Consider the following 19,024-nt stretch of genomic DNA (forward strand, 5'->3'; position numbering starts at 1 on the left):
ACACTGCAGGCTGAGTGAACAGAGACTGCATTTCCTTATGCTTTCTCCATCAAGAAGTCACTCACTTGGAGATTAATTCACAGTAAAGAGACATTTTATCTAGGCTCTTGTTTCTCAAAGTATGGGTCCCAGATCATCACTGGAATCACCTTCAGCCTGTTAGGAATGCAGAATCTCAGGCCCCATCTCAGCCCTACTAATCAGAATCTGCCTCTTATTAACATTCCCAGGTGATTCATAAGTACACCAAAGTTTCCAAAGCCTGATCTAGGTAACCGTTAAAAATTCCCAAAAGAAAAATAAATGACACAAAAAGATTTGTAAAAATGAGGCAAATGCCCATTATTCATATTTTTTAAAAGTTCAATCACACAAGTAATAAAAGTAAATTAAAATAATAAGGAATTCACATTTTAAATATGTGAGGATATATATTAAGGTTATCTCTGGGAGATAAATTTATTTATTTGGGGGTTTAAATTTTCTTCTGAACATTGTAGTGTATTTTATATCAATACCCAGGATAGGGAGATCTGAGGAAAATAAAGCATAAATTGCCAGAGCTTCTCTGAAAGACAGTTTGACAGTGTATATTAAAAAAAAAACCCATTTATTCATTCAAGAAATATTTATTTGAGGGCCTACTTGTGTTAGGCATATCAAAAAGACAAAGATCTCTGCCCTCATGGGGCTTATATTTTAATGAGGGCGGACAGACCAAAAACCATGAATATAATAAATAATTTAAAATTTTGTGTAATTATGTAATAAATAAATGAAGTATATAGAATAATGTGTCCACTCTTTGATCCAACAATTCATTTCCAGAAATTTCCAAAAAAACTAATATGTACGACTCACAGACTTAGAAAACAAACCAGGGGCGAAGGGTGGGGGGAAGGGATAGTTAGGGAGTTTGCAATTGACATGTACACACTGCTATATATATATATATATTTTTTCTTTTTTTTGTGGTACGCGGGCCTCTCACTGCTGTGGCCTCTCCCGTTGCGGAGCACAGGCTCTGGACGCGCAGGCTCAGCGGCCATGGCTCACGGGCCCAGCCGCTCCACGGCATGTGGGATCTTCCCAACCGGGGCACGAACCCGTGTCCCCTGCATCAGCAGGCGGACTCCCAACCACTGCGCCACCAGGGAAGCCCCACACTGCTATATTTAAAATGGATGACCAGGGACTTCCCTGGTGGTGCAGTGGTTAAGACTCCACGCTCCCAATGCAAGGGGCCAGGGTTCAATCCCTGGTCAGGGAACTAGATCCCACATGCAATGCTGCAACTAAGAGTTCGCATGCCACAATTAAGGAGCCAATGAGCCACAACTAAGGAGGCCACCTGCTGCAACTAAGACCCAGCGCAACCAAATAAAATAAATAAATAAATAAATAAATAAATATTAAAAGAAATAAAATAAAATGGATAACCAATAAGGACCTCTAATATATAGCACAGGGAACTCTGCTCAATATTATGTAACAAACTAAATGGGAAAAGAATTTGAAAAAGGATAGATACATGCATATGTATAACTGAATCACTTTGCTGTATACCTGAAACTATCACAACATTGTCAACTATACTCCAATATAAAACAAAAAGTTTAAGAAAAAAACTATTATGTGCAAAAACTTAGTTATAAGCAGTATTTTTATGGTAGAGGGAAAAATTGGAAACAAATGTCCAACAAAAGGGAAATAGTAAAATAAATTAAGATGTATCTATGACAATATAATGCAGCCAATAAGCATCATTTATAAAATAAGTGTGATGTGAGAAAACAGTCAAATTCCTCAGTGGAAAAAATCAGACAGAAAAAAGAGAATGAAAAGTATATTACCATTTTATATTAAAAACTCATATCTTAATGTAAATAAGAGAAAAATAAATAGAGAGTATCATAATGAGAAATACAATGGCGATAATGGCTAGTGTGATAAAAGAATGATGTGGGGCTGATTGTACTTTATTTCTAAATTTTCCAAGTTTTCTATATTAAGCATGTATTATTTATGTAGGAAGAAATATTATTTTTGAAAGATCCCAATCCAATTTAGCACAGTCCCTATAATTCCCTTAGTTATCCTTGTTTTATGGCACTAGGTAGAACTAGGTCCCAAAACAGGTATTATATGTCCATGCCTCCACTTCTTTTCATTCAAATCCATTTAAAATCACCATATTCTTCTAGACAAGCAACTAAACTTTTAATTTTATAAGGTTCCACTTTCTCATCACATGATTATTATATTATTTATGACTTTGGACCTACCAAATTAAAAACACACATAACACGTAGTTGAATTTACTCACCACAGTACAATGGTCAGTAAGGAGAATAAATGATGCCAGAGGATCAAACCTGAGGTGAATGTCCTCTCGAGCAGAAAATATGTGGTGAACACTCTTACTCCTTCCAGCAGAGTCCTAGTTATAAGCACAGCAGAGAAGCAACCCTCATGTACAAATACGTACAAGGTTCCAAGATTAAGTTTCCAATAACTTTTGTCAGTTACTCAGAATAAGCAATATTTTTTTCATTTACTTTTGATTCTTCCTATAAGCACTTTAAATAAAACTTCTTTTAAACCCTGTAATTCTAGATTTGAACTGGAAATATCAGCATGTATTACAATGTATTCTGTTTTAAAAAAAAGAAATCTGTATTTCCCTCTGTTTACTGAAAAGGCCTAAAAATAATAATGAACTCAACAACAATGAGCTAGCTGGGCTAGTGCCCAGATTTTGGTCTCAAAATAAAACTTCTCACTACAAGAAACCAGTGCTCTTTACAGAAACAGGTGATTCCAGTTCTTGAGTAAGAAATGCAAAAGAACTTGAAACATCTTCTACCAGAAAGCAAGAAAACTAACAAGGACTACAGGGATTGTATCAAAGGACTTAGTGGCCAACTTGGAGAGGCTCCCACTAGTCAAAGACAAACAACTGAGCATCAAAAAGAATAAATGCAATGGATTGAAACATACCAAATATATATTTTTTAAAATATGAATTAATAATGATACTAGAAGACTCATTTAGTTACCTTTGGCAGAAGCTAGAGAAGTAACTCATTACTTTGAAAACTGGTTTAGAACAGGAAAGGTGGAGGAGGAATGAAGACTTATCCTGCCTTTCCTGTATGAACTCTATATCTGGGTACCAAATAGATGAGGCAAATTTTTTCTTTGTGGGACTATTCTAATTAATACTCCTATAATTAGGAGTGGCAATTTGAATATCACCATTTTATGACTCTGATGAAATAATGGATCTAGGCTGAGATTACCAGTAAGTGTTAATCCCTCAGTGAAAAGCTGATTGGGTACTGAAAAGCTGAATGGAGGATAAGCCTGCAGTGTGCTGGCACTGGCTTGACTGACCCACAAGGGCCAACTGCTACATATTCAGGAATTTTGCAGACCAGCTGATGCGTCAGTAGCTTAAAATCAGCTACAGAAGGAATACTTATACTATGGAAATTGGTATAAATCAGGGAGACGCTACAAATCAGGATCCTCCCTTCAAACCTGCCCCAAGCTGGTTGTTAAATATTTACCAGCATACCACTGGGTAGGGTCAACAATATCTGCATACATTGATCAATCTTAACATTATTAAAAGAGAGACGACCAGATACTATAGGCTTCTGATAAAAGCATAAAACACCAAATGAAGTATTCCTGCCAAAAAACAGACTCAGATCTGATCTAACCTCGAAATCTAACTACAGTAATAGAAACTAGATGGGGTAGAGGAACATGCTATATGATAACACATGGATATAAACAGCAAAAATCCAGAACACAGAAACAGTACAGGATAAAAGATCCAGTTTCCAAAGCAAACAAATTGAGAGGGGAAAAAAAAAGGAGGGTGGAGAGGGAACCTATAGGTTAAAAGACACTGAAGAGACAATCACCTAAATGCAATATTTGAGCCTTGTTTGGATTCTTATTTGAACCAACCAAACGCAATTATATGTGACAAAATAAGAAAACTGGACACTAGCCGGATAGTTTGATATTAAGGAATTACTGTTATTTTTTCAGGTGTGATATGGTACTATGGTTACATTTTTTTAAAATAGCTCTTATCTTTTAGAGATATATACTGTCATATTTACGCAGATGAAATGACATCGTGGTACAGGGAGAAGTGGATGGGGTACAGATGAAACAAGACTGGTCGAAAGTTGATAATCTTTGAAGTTGGGTGAAGGCTACATGGAGATTTATTACAGTATTATCTCTTTCATATATTTTAAAAATTCCTCATCATAAAAAGTTTTAAAATAGCAAAAAGAACTTGTACTGGTGTTTATCAAACTTTTATTGCTCAAATGTTCTTACTCTGAATGACAAGTTCTTAGGGTTTTTTTTAAGTTCTTGTTTTAAGGCAGAGATTTTCTTTAATTTTGAGATATAGAGATTTCTAGAGTTTGCTCTTTAAATTGGCAAAGGAGGCACAATAATCTTAAATTCTGGTTCTCAAACTTTAATGCACATCAGAATCACCTGAAGGGGCTGTCAAAACAGATGGCTGGGTTCCATCTCCAGAGTTTCTGATACATAGGTGTGGGATGGGATTTCTAACAAGTTCCTAGGTGATGTTGATGCTACTATTTCAGGAACCACACTGAGAACTGATCTAAAGGTCTAGTTGGTACTAGGCTGCCCAGAACTTTACAGATATTCAATAAATACAGTGAATAGATAAAATATAAGATAATAAATCGATGTCTTCTCCCATGAATTTTTCTTTCAGACTTATCTATGGTATACTGTATTTAAAAGGACAGAACTTTCTCACTGATGAATGAGGGGACAGGTTTCCTGTTTAATATTCAGTAGACTAATTTTTTAAAGTTATACTCATAGACATAAAACAGATCAGTGGTTGCCTGGAAATGAGGGTGGAGGGAAGGCAGTTGTAAAGGGACATTAGAAAACTTTTGAGGGTGATAGATCATATTGATTGTAGAAATGGTTTTAAGGATGTATAAGAAAGTCAAAACACACAAAATTGTACTCTTTAAATATATGGAGTTAATATAAATTCTACCTCAATAACGTAAGAAATGTTAAACATATAAAAAGTACATGTGATTTCACATTTTTACTAAGGATTCAACTAAGCAGGCAGAAATGTTCAAGAAATGTGAGCTACGGTTTCTTCCTCATAAAACTACAGAAGCTGGGGTTCGGAAGCAATCCAAAGATTTGGAAGTTCTCCATTCCAACAGTGAACAGGTCTCCTACGGTTGCTCCTACTTCTTCCCCATGACTGAAAAGATAGGGAACAATTTATTCTATGTGCACTTGTATCTTCAAGTCTTTTTAAAATGAGCCAACTTCTAATATGAAAGACCTTAAGGAGTTCATCCCCAGGAGTCCCTCCTTCCACTTCCTACCCATGAGTGTCTTCCTCCTCCTAAGCAGAACACTTCAAAGATGGGTGGTACTGGGCTTCCCTGGTGGCGCAGTGGTTGAGAGTCCGCCTGCCGATGCAAGGAACACGGGTTCATGCCCCGGTCCGGGAAGATCCCACATGCCGTGGAGCGGCTGGGCCCGTGAGCCATGGCCGCAGGGCCTGTGCGTCCAGAGCCTGTGCTCTGCAACGGGAGAGGCCACAACAGTGAGAGGCCCACGTACCGCAAGAAAAAAAAAAAAGATGGGTGGCACTGCAAAGTGCCTTCTCTCATTTCCTCATCTATGAATTGGGGATAAAACCACCCACCACATAAGATTGTTATACAGATTTCGTAAAAAATTCTAAGTGTCTCCTTAGAAGAAGCTCAGTAAATAGCTCCTTCCTGCTCTAAATCCTTCTCTGTGACACATACAAAAAAGACAATAAAAATAATCACATGTGTTTTCTGAAGGACTACTTGATAATCTTCAAACTAAGACTTAACATTAAAAGATAAATAGTTTAAAACTTCATCAAATCATAAAGTTGTAGAAATTGACAGATTTTTTTTTCCAGAAGCTAATTTTTTAGCACAGTCTATCCCCTAAAGTGTTTCAGATTGTTGATGAAACTGCTTTATTTTGGTGATGATGATCACTTTCTACTCTGGCAGGTCTAGTGAATTAAATGCTCCCCAAGCTGCATCAGAAAAGGGACAGGCAGACAGTTACTGCATGTGCTATCAATGCCCACTCCCCAAACAAAAAATCCCTTTGATGGATGCCTTAAAAATTATTTACCCTAGAGCTTTCAAAAATAGTGACACAATTTCCTATACTTGGAGACAGCAAACAAAGGCGTGGATACGTAAATATTATATGTTTTCCGACTTATTCTATTATCTTCAGGAATATTGGGGAATGTGCTCCCATTATTAAAAGATTCTGGCCAAAGCTGGAAGAAAACAGAAGAATGATTCCCTGGGGATAAAAAGAGGGGACTATAGCCAGTAGTTGCACACTCATGTCCTCTGCCCAGTTTTTAGTCCAAAAGTAGAATTATTCCTGAGTGTCCATTTTCAGAACATACTAAATCCAGTGTATTCAAATTTTTTATTAACTTAGTTTCATCTTATCAATTGACAAAAACAAAACAAAAAACAAATCGGAGTTCAATGTGGTTACAGCCTAATCATTCACATAGCAAGTTGAAAATTACTAACTTACCTGGACGATTACTTCTATGTTATGTGTCTTATTACTGTAGTTTCTTGGATTCCACTTTAGTATGAAAATAGGACCAGACAAATGACTAGCTTGCCCTAAATGAACTCCATCAATCTTAACTGCGACTGAAGTAATGGAAGATAAGGAAAACACCAAGACTCTAAAATGAGAGCATAAATGCATGGTTTTAGGTATTTGGCATTGTTTTTATAAAGAATAATAACCCTATTATAACCTGAAAAGATGTAAGTACAGTTGGCCTTCCGTTGGTTGATCTGCGAGTTACTGGGATGTGGAACCTGTGGTTTCTACCAACCATGGGATCAAAAATACTCAGAAAAGAAAAATTTCAAGAAAGTTCCAAAAAGCAAACCTTTAATTTGCCTCTCACCAGCAACTATTTACATGGCAGTTACATTGTGTTAGGTATTATAAGTAATCTAGATATGAGTTAAAGTATATGGAGGATGTGCATAGGTTATATGCAAATACTACACCAGTTTATATAAAGGACTTGAGCATCTGTACACTTTGGTATTCCCAGGGGGTCCTGGAACAAATCCCCCTGAGATACCGAGGGACAACGGTAAGGCAGACCATTACATTGTACAATTGTTCATATGACACTCTTCATATGATCTGGTTTCTTTCTAAATGGTGGCTTCTGGAGTTGTATAATTCAGCCAACCTGAATTGGTGGGAAATTAGAAACTATTCTAAATCTAAATCTGATATCCAGCTCCTATCAAGAACCCTGACCGAGAGATGTATGTTCCACTTACCTAGTGATCAAAAGAAATAAATTAAAACATATTGGTACCCTTTTTTCCAGAATAATTAGTAAATTTTTGTAAAAGTACAATATCCAATAATGATAAGAGTGCTGTGAAATTGGCACTCATATTGCTTGGTAACATTATAAATTAGTATCTGTTTTAAAAAGTAATTTGGGGCTTCCCTGGTGGCGAAGTGGTTGAGGGTCCGCCTGCTGATGCAGGAAACATGGGTTCGTGCCCCGGTCCGGGAAGATCCCACATGCCGCAGAGCGGCTAGGCCTGTGAGCCATGGCCGCTGAGCCTGCGCGTCCAGAGCCTGCGCTCCGCAACGGGAGAGGCCACAACAGTGAGAGGCCCGCGTACCGCAAAGAAAAAAAAAAAAAAAAAAAGTAATCAGGTACCTTGTGCACTGCTGGTGGGAATGTGAAATGGCGCAGCCACTGTGGAAAACAATGTGGAGGTTCCTCAGAAAATTAAACACAGAATTACCACATGATCCAGCAATCCCACTTCTGAATATATACCCAAAGAACTGAAAGCAGGGACTGGAAAACATATTTGTACACCCATGTTCATAGCAGCATTATTTACAGTAGTGAAAAGGCAGAAGCAAAAATGTCTATCAACAGGTGCATGGATTATCAAAATGTAGTGTATACATGCAATGAAACAGTGAATACTCAGCCTTAAAAAGCAAGGAAATTCTGAAACATGCTTCAAAATGGATGAGGACATTATGCTAAATGAAAGAAAGCCAGTCACAAAAGGACAAATACTGTATGATTCCCCTATGAGGTACCCAGAGTTGTCAAATTCATAGAGACAGAAAGTAGAATTGGTGGTTGCCAGGGGCTGGGGGGAGGGGGAATAGGGAGTTAGTGTTGAATGGGTACAGAGTTGCAGTTTTGGAAGCTGAAAAAAATGGTGGTGATGGTTGCACAACAATATAAAGGTACTTATTGCCACTAAAAATGCTTAACATGGTAAATTTTGTTATGTATATTTTACCACAATTTTCTGAAAAAGAAGAATGATTTTAGTTGAAAAAAAAAAGTAATCAGGCAATCTTTATCAACAGTCACAAAGGAATTCAAACTATTTCACCTAGAATCCTATTTCCAGAACTCTATCTAAAGCAATTATTCAAATGAAGGAAGAATCTATATGCATCAGATGTTCATCCTCAAATTAGAAAAAAATCTAAAAGTTCACCCATAAGATAGGAAAATGGTTAAACTGTGGTCCATTCTCTCTGTTGACAGAAAAAAAGTAGCAGTTAGAATACACTGTGCCCTGTGATTACGACTGTGTAAATACAGGCCTGAAAGAGAATGCCTGAGAAGGAAAACTCATGTTAATAATAGTTCTATTGGGGGATGGGGGGGTGGGACAGGGATACATATATAATCCCATTACTCTATTTTCCAAAAGTTATGTTGTACTACTTTTCAAAATAAAATTTAAAAGAGTATATTAAAACAAGTGCCCTTATGTTTGCAAAAGGTTATGTCTCTTGCAAAAGGAATGTTAATGTCTCATTAAGATTCTATTTAATACTACTCAGCCATAAAAAAGAATGAAATAATGCCATCTGCGGCAACATGGATTCAACTAGAGATTACCATACTAAGTGAAGTTAGAAAGACAAATACCATATAGTATCACTTATATATGGAATCTAAAATATGACACAAATTAACCTATCCATGAAACAGCAACAGAATCAGGGACATAGAAAATAGACTGGTGGTTGCCAAGGGGGAGGGGGTGGGGGAGGGAAGGACTGGGAGTTTGGGATTAGCAGATGCAAACTATTATATACAGGATGGGTAAACAGCAAGGTCCTACAGTACAGCACAGGGAAGTATATTCAATATTCTGTGATAAACCATAATGGAAAAGAATATGAAAAAGAATGTATACATGTATTACTGAGTCACTTTGCTCTCAGCAGTAATTAACACATTGTAATTCAACAATACTTCAATAAAAAATAAATTTAAAAAAGATTCTATTTATATACACTGTCAAATTCATATGCCAAATGAATTTTCAATTCCAGAAGGTTTACATAGCTTTTGCTTTTTTGAAAGGCTATGTAGCAAAACAAAAAAAAATATACTTCTGATATATGATGTAAATTTTTTAAAGTAGGATACAAATGAATAGGTACATTATGATTACAGCAATGTAAAACCATGCATATAAAAAAAGCGAGAGGGCCTCCCTGGTGGCGCAGTGGTTGAGAGTTCGCCTGCCGATGCAGGGGACACGGGTTCGTGCCCCGGTCCGGAAGGATCCCCCATGCCACGGAGTGGCTGGGCCCGTGAGCCATGGCTGCTGAGCCTGTGCGTCCAGAGCATGTGCTCCACAATGGGAGAGGCCAAAACAGTGAGAGGCCCGCGTATCACACACACAAAAAAAAGCGAGAATAAAAGACAAAAATAATAATGGTAGGATTATGGGTTTCTAGATTTTTTTTTATTTCAGCAACTTAAAAATTATATACTTTTTATCTGAATAGGAATGAAACAGTAGGCAATTTATATAATGTTTAGATTGCTGAGAAAACTAAAATAGAGCATCTCATAGCTTTCACATAAGAATGCAATCACAATGACTTATTCTTCATCAATATCAAACTGAAAGTAAATTCTGAAAAACTGCTACATACCTGATGTGTGTTGAGTGAAGGAGTCTTTCTAGTGGTTCATGTTTAGCAGAACTATAGAGGAGTGATTTAGGATTAGTGATAAGAACCACAGGCCACTCGCCAAAGATCAAATCTGCAAAGCTAAAGAGGTCATGATCAAAAGCAAAGATCCGGTACCTAGACACCAGAGGACAATAAGGTAATTTAGTTACTTTATATTATAAGAGGGCCTGAAAGATATATACAGAACAAATGTAAAAATATAAAACTATACTTTCTGAGATCATGAATTTGAATGCAGAGTAAATAATATTGTTCCTCTTTCTTCCCTTGCCCTTATCACTTTATACATTTTGGCACATGTGACATGTGTCACAACTGGGATCTGACTGAAGCAATGAATTTTCACTGTGTCCTAGAACAATGTCTGATACATAGCATGTACTCTTTAATTTTTAAATAAATGTTTGTTGAATTAAGTCATTTGATTTCTATACTTTAAGACTATTTTGAACCTAAAACATTCATCATAAGTCTAATAATATCTGACATTCTTCATCCCATCAACAATGCTATATAAAATATTAAAATAAACACACTTAGAAACCTTTAAACTTTTAAACTTTTATTTCTATAATTTCAAAGAAAACAGCAAAAGTTAAGTGGTTTTGATTTTCTAAATGCACAATGCAAGGTAAAACTATTCACTAAAAAGTAACCAAAGTTTTGTATTTTCTAACTTTTAGAACTAAGGAGAGAAATGATTAGCTATGGCAGAAACAATAGTGCTCACCAAATACTCCACATGCTTCCCTGCATTTCCCAGTCTCCCTGGTATTAGGTTGGGGCCATGTGACTAGTTCTGGCCAATGGGCTGTGAACAGAAGTGACACGTATCACACTTCTGGTCCAAAGTACTTAAGAATGGGTGTGAGTTCTCTGTGCTCTCTTGCCTGCCCTGGAATTGAGGTGTTGAAATAGTCACATTATAAGATGGAGGAAGTCTGAATCCCTGAGTTACCCCATGGAGGAGAATTTCCCTGACTCATACCGATTTACATAAATGAAAAAATAAACATCTGTTGTGTTAAGCCATTGATATTTCTAGATTTATTTGCATCCACAACAAAGCCTAGTCTAACATTACTAATATACTAACTGTTTTTAAAAACTCTCCTAGGGAATTCCCTGGCAGTCCAATGGTTAGGACTCCATGCTCTCACTGCTGAGGGCCAGGGTTCAATGCCCAGTTGGGGAGCTAGGATTCCACAAGCCATGAGGCACAGCCCAAAAAAAAAAAACTCTTCTATTGTACTAATATAATTTAAACGTTTATAAGGGCAGGTAAAGGTTAGGTCCTTTCAGTAAAACAAACTCCAAATAAAACCCCAGGGTTGGAATACAGGAGAGCAGGTGGGAAGAGAAAGAAAGGAAATGGTTCCATAATTAACATCACTTAACTTCTAACTGTAGCATTTATAAGAAATAAAGAAGCTGATCAAGGGTTAGGAAGGCTACCTGGTAAAAGGCAATTCCAGCCCAGCCCACAGCCTCACAGTCATGAACAGACAGGTCTTAGTTCAAAGTAATTACAGTTGCCAACTAATCACAGGCTTCAAGCATAGCTCTTATACAATTTCTAGAAAAGCCAACTGAAATGAATAAGTACCTTCCAAGATATAAAGCTGCTTTTTAATGAATGGAAGTACAGTTGACCCTTGAACAATGTGGGTGTTGGGGCACCGACCCCCAAGCAGTAGAAAATCCGAGTATAATTTCCCAATCAGCCCTCTGTATCTTCAGTTCCATATCCACAGATTCAACTAACCACAGATTGTGTGGTACTGTAGTAAGTATTTTGTGAAAAACATCTGAGTATATGTTGACCTGCACAGTTCAAACTGTGTTGCTCTAAGATCAACTGTAGTTATAGAAAGATAACATATTCAGCTCAACAAATATTCACTAAGTACCTAATATCTTCATAGCACTGGGTTTGACTAAGTTAAAGAGCAATTGATAAAAAACAATGAGGTGATACTTATTTATACTTAAACTTGCACTTAAGTTATTCTCAAATATATATATTTCGTTCTTCTCAATAAATATATATTTAACTATACTGTATCCTTTTGATAAATAAGTTATGTTTTCTCTTCAGAAGACTTTAACCTTAGATCTACCATATAACCCAGCATTTCCACTCCTGGGTATATATCCAATTTGAAAAGGTACATGCACCCCAATGTTCATAGCAGAATTATTTACAATTGTCAAGATGGAAGCAACCTAAGTGTCCATCAACGGAAGAATGGATAAACAAGATGTGGTACATATACAATGAAATACTACTCAGCCATAAAAAAAGAATGAAATTTTGCCAGTTGCAACAGTGATGGACTTGGAGGGTATCATGCTAAGTGAATAAGTCAGACAGAGAAAGACAAATACTGTACGATACCACTTACATGTGGAATCTAAGAAATACAACAAACTAGGGAATATAACAAAAAAGAAACAGACTTACAGATATAGAGAACAAACTACTGGTTACCAGTGGGAAGAGGGAAGGGAGGAGGGGCAAGATAGAGGTAGGGGTTAAGAGGTACAAACTATTACATATAAAATAAGCTACAGGGATATACTGTACAGCACAGGGAATATACCCAATATTTTATAATATCTATAAATGGAGTATAACCTTTAAAAATTGTGAATCACTATACTGTACAACTGTAACTTATATAATATTGTACAACTATACTTCAATTAAAGAAGTGTTTAATAATAATAATTTTTAAAAGACTTTAACCTTAATAAAACCAACTATAATCTGTTTGAAGAACTTAAATCACTAACATGTTGTAGCAATAGCTAGAATGGCAGATATAAAATTCAGGGAAAAAGATGACATATTTCTAGCCCTAGTGTTTCTCAAAGTATGGTCCATTGAGCATCTGGTGGACTTTTTAAAAAAAAGCAGTTTCTTGTGTCCTAACCCAGACCAACACAGCCAAAATCTCCAGAGACAGGGCCTGGTAATTTTTATTTTTCATAAGCTCCTCCATAGATCTTGTGTATACTAGATTTTGAGAACTATTTCCTAGAGGATGCGTTTGAAAAGCCAACATAACATAGTGATGGCAAACATAATTGCTGCAACAAGGTTTCTGCATAAGGATAAAGACTGCCAGATACATATATTCCTTCAAAAACATAGAGATATCACATGTTTTTCCTTAACTGGGATCACTCATGATAGTGATCAGAAAACTATCATTGCTTTAGCAAAACTTACACGTATAAGTTGTATTCTATGGGGTTAGTTCCCTTACCTTCTGTTATCCTTCCAGTCTCCCACCTCAAGTTCCAAAGTGCCCTGGAAGTGACGAGTGTGCAAAACAGGCATCAGTCCACCAAGTGTGTGGAGGTGCCCACACAAATAAGCTGTAGCCGAACTAACCAATGAAAAATAAATGAAATAAATGAACAAAGATAACTTGTGATGCCAAACTAATAAAAATATCCCTTCAGAAAAGCAAGATAGGTAGAACAACATAAAAGAATTAAAAGCAATTAATTTTGATTTTGGAAGCTTGCCTCACCTCATTATGGACCGAATTCCTGGTGATGGAGAAAGGATAGTGGATGTTGTGAAGTGTCCAAACCAAATACTGTGGTTGCTCCGACTACTTTCCTTGGCCAGTAATAAAAGATCTTCCATCTGTTTCTGAAATCAGAGAAAAACAGAAGGAGCTTTAATTAGGGCTCAGGCTGAAATCTAATGTCAACAGGTTACACAACTCCCTTGAGGTTTTATAATAAGTATATTACCTCTAAAGCTTAAACCCTACTAATCAGTGACCTGTATGGACCTCTGTAAGTTTCAAACTGTTTAAACATACAATTCATTTGATCCTAAAAATAACTCTGCACTAACTAGGACAGGGATTATTCCCATTTGATAGATAAAGAAACAGAAATAAACAATCTTTAAATTACATAAATTTTTTTATTTATTTATAAATTTCTTTGCAGCAATGAAGAAGAACCACTAATCTTTTCAGGCCTGTATACCACAGTGCAATTAATAAAGAGGATATTGAAACTAAACTTCTAAAACAAGATGTACATATGTCCACAGAAAGCCTTGTACCTGAATATTTACAACATTCTACTCATAACAGACAAAAACTAGAAACCACCAAAAAATTGCAGTATATCCATACTCATACAATGGAATACTACTCAGCAATAAAAAGGATACACACAGTAATACAGATGAATCTCAAAAACATACTAAGCAAAAGAAGCCAGACCCAAGAGTACATACTGTATGATTTCATCTATGTAAAATTCTAGAACAAACAGCACTAATCTATACTGACAGAAAACCCGTCAGTGGTTCCCTGGGACTGCAGGTGAAGACTAACAACACAAGAGAACTTTCTGGGGTAATGGAAATGTTCTCTCTTGATTGTGGTGAGTTACACCAGTATATACATTTGTCAAAGCTCTTCAAATACTCAAAATGAGTGCATTTGATTGTCTGTAAACCATCCCTCATAAAGATGATTTCTAAAATAACTTGTATATATAAAAATATACATTAAGGGCTTTCCTGGTGGCGCAGTGGTTGGGAGTCCGCCTGCCGATGCAGGGGACACAGGTTCGTGCCCCGGTCTGGGAAGATCCCACATGCCGCAGAGCAGCTGGGCCCGTGAGCCATGGCTGCTGAGCCTGAGCGTCTGGAGCCTGTGCTCCACGACAGGAGAGGCCACAACAGTGAGAGGCCCGCATACCGCAAAAAATAAATAAATAAAAATATACATTAATATTATCTCCGAAGTGCTTATAGCAATGAATTCCTGGGCCCTACTTTCAGAGTTTCTAATTTGTTAAGTCTCAGACAAAGCTTAGGAATCTGCATTTTACAAAACAGCTGCTTTTCATGCAGATTATCAAATCATACCTTAAAAAACACTATTCTAAGGAGTAGGCTTTAAAATAATAAGCTGATCAACTCTGTCTAAAGACACTCAGTAGACAGGAAACAAAATATACCTTCCTTAAATAAAATGCCTAATAAACCCAAAGCATTTAATAATATTCTGTTCAAGTTTCTTTGAACCCTCATATCACTTTGAATTTTTCAGCACTTAGCAAATTCTGCCTTTTATTATAGTTATTTCTGTATAGGTCTTAAGCCCCACCAGTACATTAAATATTCTAAGAGGCCAAGCACTTGATCTTATCACGCTTGTATTCTTATATATGGGCACGCATGTCTTGCATTTGGGCACGTGCTCAATAATGAGTTGACATTTGCTGTACCAAGAAATAATTAGAGGTTCTCAGATGTGACTTTCCATACAGTTCTAATCCAGCAACAATTTTCACCGAGCTTAACGAAAAATACTTTAGAAGAAACTTATTTAGGACTTCCTTGGCGGCACAGTGGTTAAGAATCTGCCTGCCAATGCAGGGGACACAGGTTCGATCCCTGATCTGGGAAAATGCCACGTGCCGCGGAGCAACTAAGCCCGTGCGCCACAACTACTGAGCCTGCGCTCTAGAGCCCACAAGCCACAACTACAGAGCCCACACACCACAACTACTGAAGCCCGCGCACCTAGAGCCCATGCCCACAAAAAGAGAAGCCACTGCAATGAGAAGCCCGCGCACCGCAAGGAAGAGTAGCAAGCGCACCGTAAGAAGAGTAGCCCCCGCTCATCACAACTATAGAAAGCCCGCATGCAGCAATGAAGACCCAATGCAGACAAAAAAATAAATGAAAAAAAAAGAAAAGAAAACTCATTTACTTCAATGGTTGCCCTTCTCTTACCAAAAAAGTATAGACCATTAGTTAGAAATGGCAACTGTGGGGATTTAGGAATATACCATATAGTATACAAAGCTGTATGCCCTGCACCTTGCAAAGTGCATGCTGCACTTAGTACGTATTTATTTGATTTTTAAAAAATAGTTATTTATTTATTTGGCTGCGCTGGGTTAGTTGCAGCATGCAGGATCTTTTAGTTGTGGTATGCGGGCTCTTAGTTGTGGCATGTGGGATCTAGTTCCCTGACCAGGAATCAAACCCTGGTCCCTAGCATTGGGAGTAAGGAGTCTTAACCATTGGACCACCAGGGAAGTCCCAGTACATATTTAACAAATGTTTACTGAATTAATGTAAAATGTGAGGTACTGCTTTCCCAGATTTTGGAACAAGGACAGGGATAACAATAATAGGGTTCAAGTAGTCAATAATATCTTCTAGCCATACCTGTAACCACAGTAGAATTTTCCTCAAGCATTTCTAGATAAGAACTTGTATACCTAGTATAACTTTAAGTGAGCCGCATGTATCTGGGAAAAGATAAAATAGGTTAGCTGCAAAGGGAAGTGAGATTTTTTTACTGTACCTGATCTAAAATTCCAAAGAAATTAAAAGGTCTCTTAGGCCCTGGACTCAGGGTGGCATCCAAAGAGATGAAAGAATAGTTGCCAAAGGGAGTACTGTGGACGTAATGGAAAGAGCCATCCCTACGTACAGCAGAATATTTCCTAAAAAATACAAGACAGGAAAGTTTTAGTGCAATCATAAAATGACAGAATGAGTTTAAATTCCTGCCCTAATATCACACTATATTTTGCCTCCCTTTGAAAAGGAAATTTCCATGATCTGACAGAGAAATACACAAAACTAGATCCACAATGGATACATCAATTAAAAGAAATTTTAAAGATTTTCTCCCATTGTCTCCAAAGATTCAGGCAAACATATTCATCAGTAACCAAGCACAAGGTCACCAAGCAAAGCAGAGAAGGAGGTGACTAATTTAGGTGGTCCACTAAACATTTTATTTTTTTAGGTGGTCCACTAAACATTTTAAAGGAGATTAGTCAGAATCCAGGGAAATGGTATTTATCAATCATTTAAAATTTTAGTGAGGGCCTTCTAAGTACCTAGCAGAATTCTTGGTGTAGTGAGATACAACTGTTTACTTCTTGAAACAGGACTGCAGAGGCTTAAGTCACAATAAAGCCTTGCAAAGATGAAGTCATCAAGCCAGGAGAAAAATGTTAGGTCTGGGCCAGTAAATCTTTTATTGGTTCCTAAAAATATATTGAAAACATACACAGGGTCCACATCCAGTAATGAAAGTCCTCACCACCTTAAGTATCAACAGTATTCAAGTGTCCAGAAAGTTGGAGAGTGAAGAGCAGGGAGAAAGGATGGGTAACAGAGTACACAGCGTCGGCACTCATTAAGTATTTGTTGAATAAATGTGAAAGAAAGTATAGATTATATTTGGAGGATACCTTTATTATTCAAATGTCAGACCATTATAAGAAAATATCTAAGTGTCTTATATGATGTTTTACCTAAGAGCACATATGAGAAAAATACAAATAAACTTCTGAAATTTAATGTGCTATCAGGGAGCTATTTTTAAGCAACAGCCAACAAATATATCATAAATAAATATATTATCATAGATATTACAATTAATAGTCAATTAGCTCCTCTTGGTATTTTTTGAATTTCTATTTCAGGGTTTTTTCCTCATTAAAATTTGTATTTATAGTTTTCCTGCTTAGTTTGTTTTCAGAGTTATTCTTCAGGATCTTATAATCTTACATATGTTGTTTTCTTTCCTACATTTTTGACATATTAAAATCCAACTATCTAAAATAAAATCCAACTACTTGAAAGCAGAGGTTAAAATATACAATAGTTTTTGAATTCTGGATTTTGGCATCTCTGAGGCATTGCAGAGATCAAGATTTAATCTTAAGATTTTTTTCCTTCCAGTTGATATTTCTGTAATGTCTATATCTCTAGCAAAATGTCACATATTAAATCCGGATAAAGTTTAGGTGGTTAGAAACAAAAATATAAAGGTAAGAAACTTTAAAGTGACTAATAATTTTACCTTCCCAATAACTAATCAGACTCTAAGTCCTATTGATTCTTTGAAAATGTCTCTTAAGCCCATTCTCACAGTCGCCATCAAAGATACAAATAGTTAAAAAGAAGTGAAAGATTTTCATCTCTGTCCTTTTCCTTCCTCACATTAACAAAAGAGGACAACCTCCTCTTCCAAGTTAAGGTGACTCTAATTATATGTTAACCAATGCTTTTTGACCTACCATCCTCAAATTCACCATCCCCATATCCATGACCCTTTTTCAGACAGGTATGTCTTATATTCATTTCAGGCCTTTTCCTTATGATGGTTAGACTGCTGCAGGATTCTTCTATTTGGTCTACACAACTCTAATCTCTCCCTCTTTCTTTTTATCCCTATCCCTATTTTGTCGTGTGTCTGCCCTTTATAAAATACTATTTTCATTGTTACTTATCTCCTTAGGAACCTATACTGGATTATAAACTATTACCCATCACATCTAAATTTCTGTGCTTGTCACTTGACACCTCCATAAATTGGCTCTACACTATCTACCCAGTGTCACACCAATCCTCAATATGAACCTTTATTCTGGTGACAGCAGCTTCTTTACTGCCCCCCAAAAGCTCATTCCAGCTTTCTTAATGTATTTTTAAATTTTTAAAATTTATTTATTTGGCTGCATCGGGTCTTCGTTGTGGCACACAGGATCTTCGTTGCAGCATATGGGATCTTTCAGTTGCAACATGCAGGATCTTTTAGTTGTGGCACGCAACTAAAGCTCTGTTTATACGGATCCTTTCAAAATATACCCCTCAGAATTTCTTACTTCTCCAAACATTACCCGTCTTTTAAGACTGGACACAATTTTCACTTCTTCTACAAAGTTTTCTCTAACTTGAAGCTAGTAGATAAGTAAGTTCTAGAGATCTAAAGCACAGTATAGTACTTATAGTCAACAATACTGTATTATAAATTTCAAAGTTGCTAACAGACCAGACCTTAATTGTTCTCACCACAAAAAAAGA

General features: G+C 36.7%; 1 protein-coding gene across 7 annotated transcripts in view; it reads right to left on the minus strand.

Moving 5' to 3' along the window:
• Positions 1-19,024, minus strand: part of TMEM62 (transmembrane protein 62) — a 50,190-nt gene that overhangs the window by 9,092 nt on the left and 22,074 nt on the right. For 5 of the 7 annotated variants that reach the window (XM_082616920.1, XM_082616918.1, XM_082616924.1 and 2 more), the window contains 7 exons: positions 16,506-16,647; positions 13,686-13,810; positions 13,416-13,538; positions 10,102-10,257; positions 7,829-7,867; positions 6,652-6,811; positions 2,327-2,440 (listed from right to left, as the gene is read on the minus strand). In XM_082616920.1, the coding sequence (XP_082473046.1) occupies positions 2,327-2,440; positions 6,652-6,811; positions 7,829-7,867; positions 10,102-10,257; positions 13,416-13,538; positions 13,686-13,810; positions 16,506-16,647 (859 nt within the window). The remainder of the gene's footprint in view (positions 1-2,326; positions 2,441-6,651; positions 6,812-7,828; positions 7,868-10,101; positions 10,258-13,415; positions 13,539-13,685; positions 13,811-16,505; positions 16,648-19,024) is intronic. The other 2 variants (XM_082616921.1, XM_082616919.1) reach the window with 1 other exon arrangement.

Source organism: Mesoplodon mirus (genome assembly GCF_964341445.2).
Source record: "Mesoplodon mirus genome assembly, chromosome: 4".
NCBI classification, from domain to species: Eukaryota; Metazoa; Chordata; class Mammalia; order Artiodactyla; family Ziphiidae; genus Mesoplodon; species Mesoplodon mirus.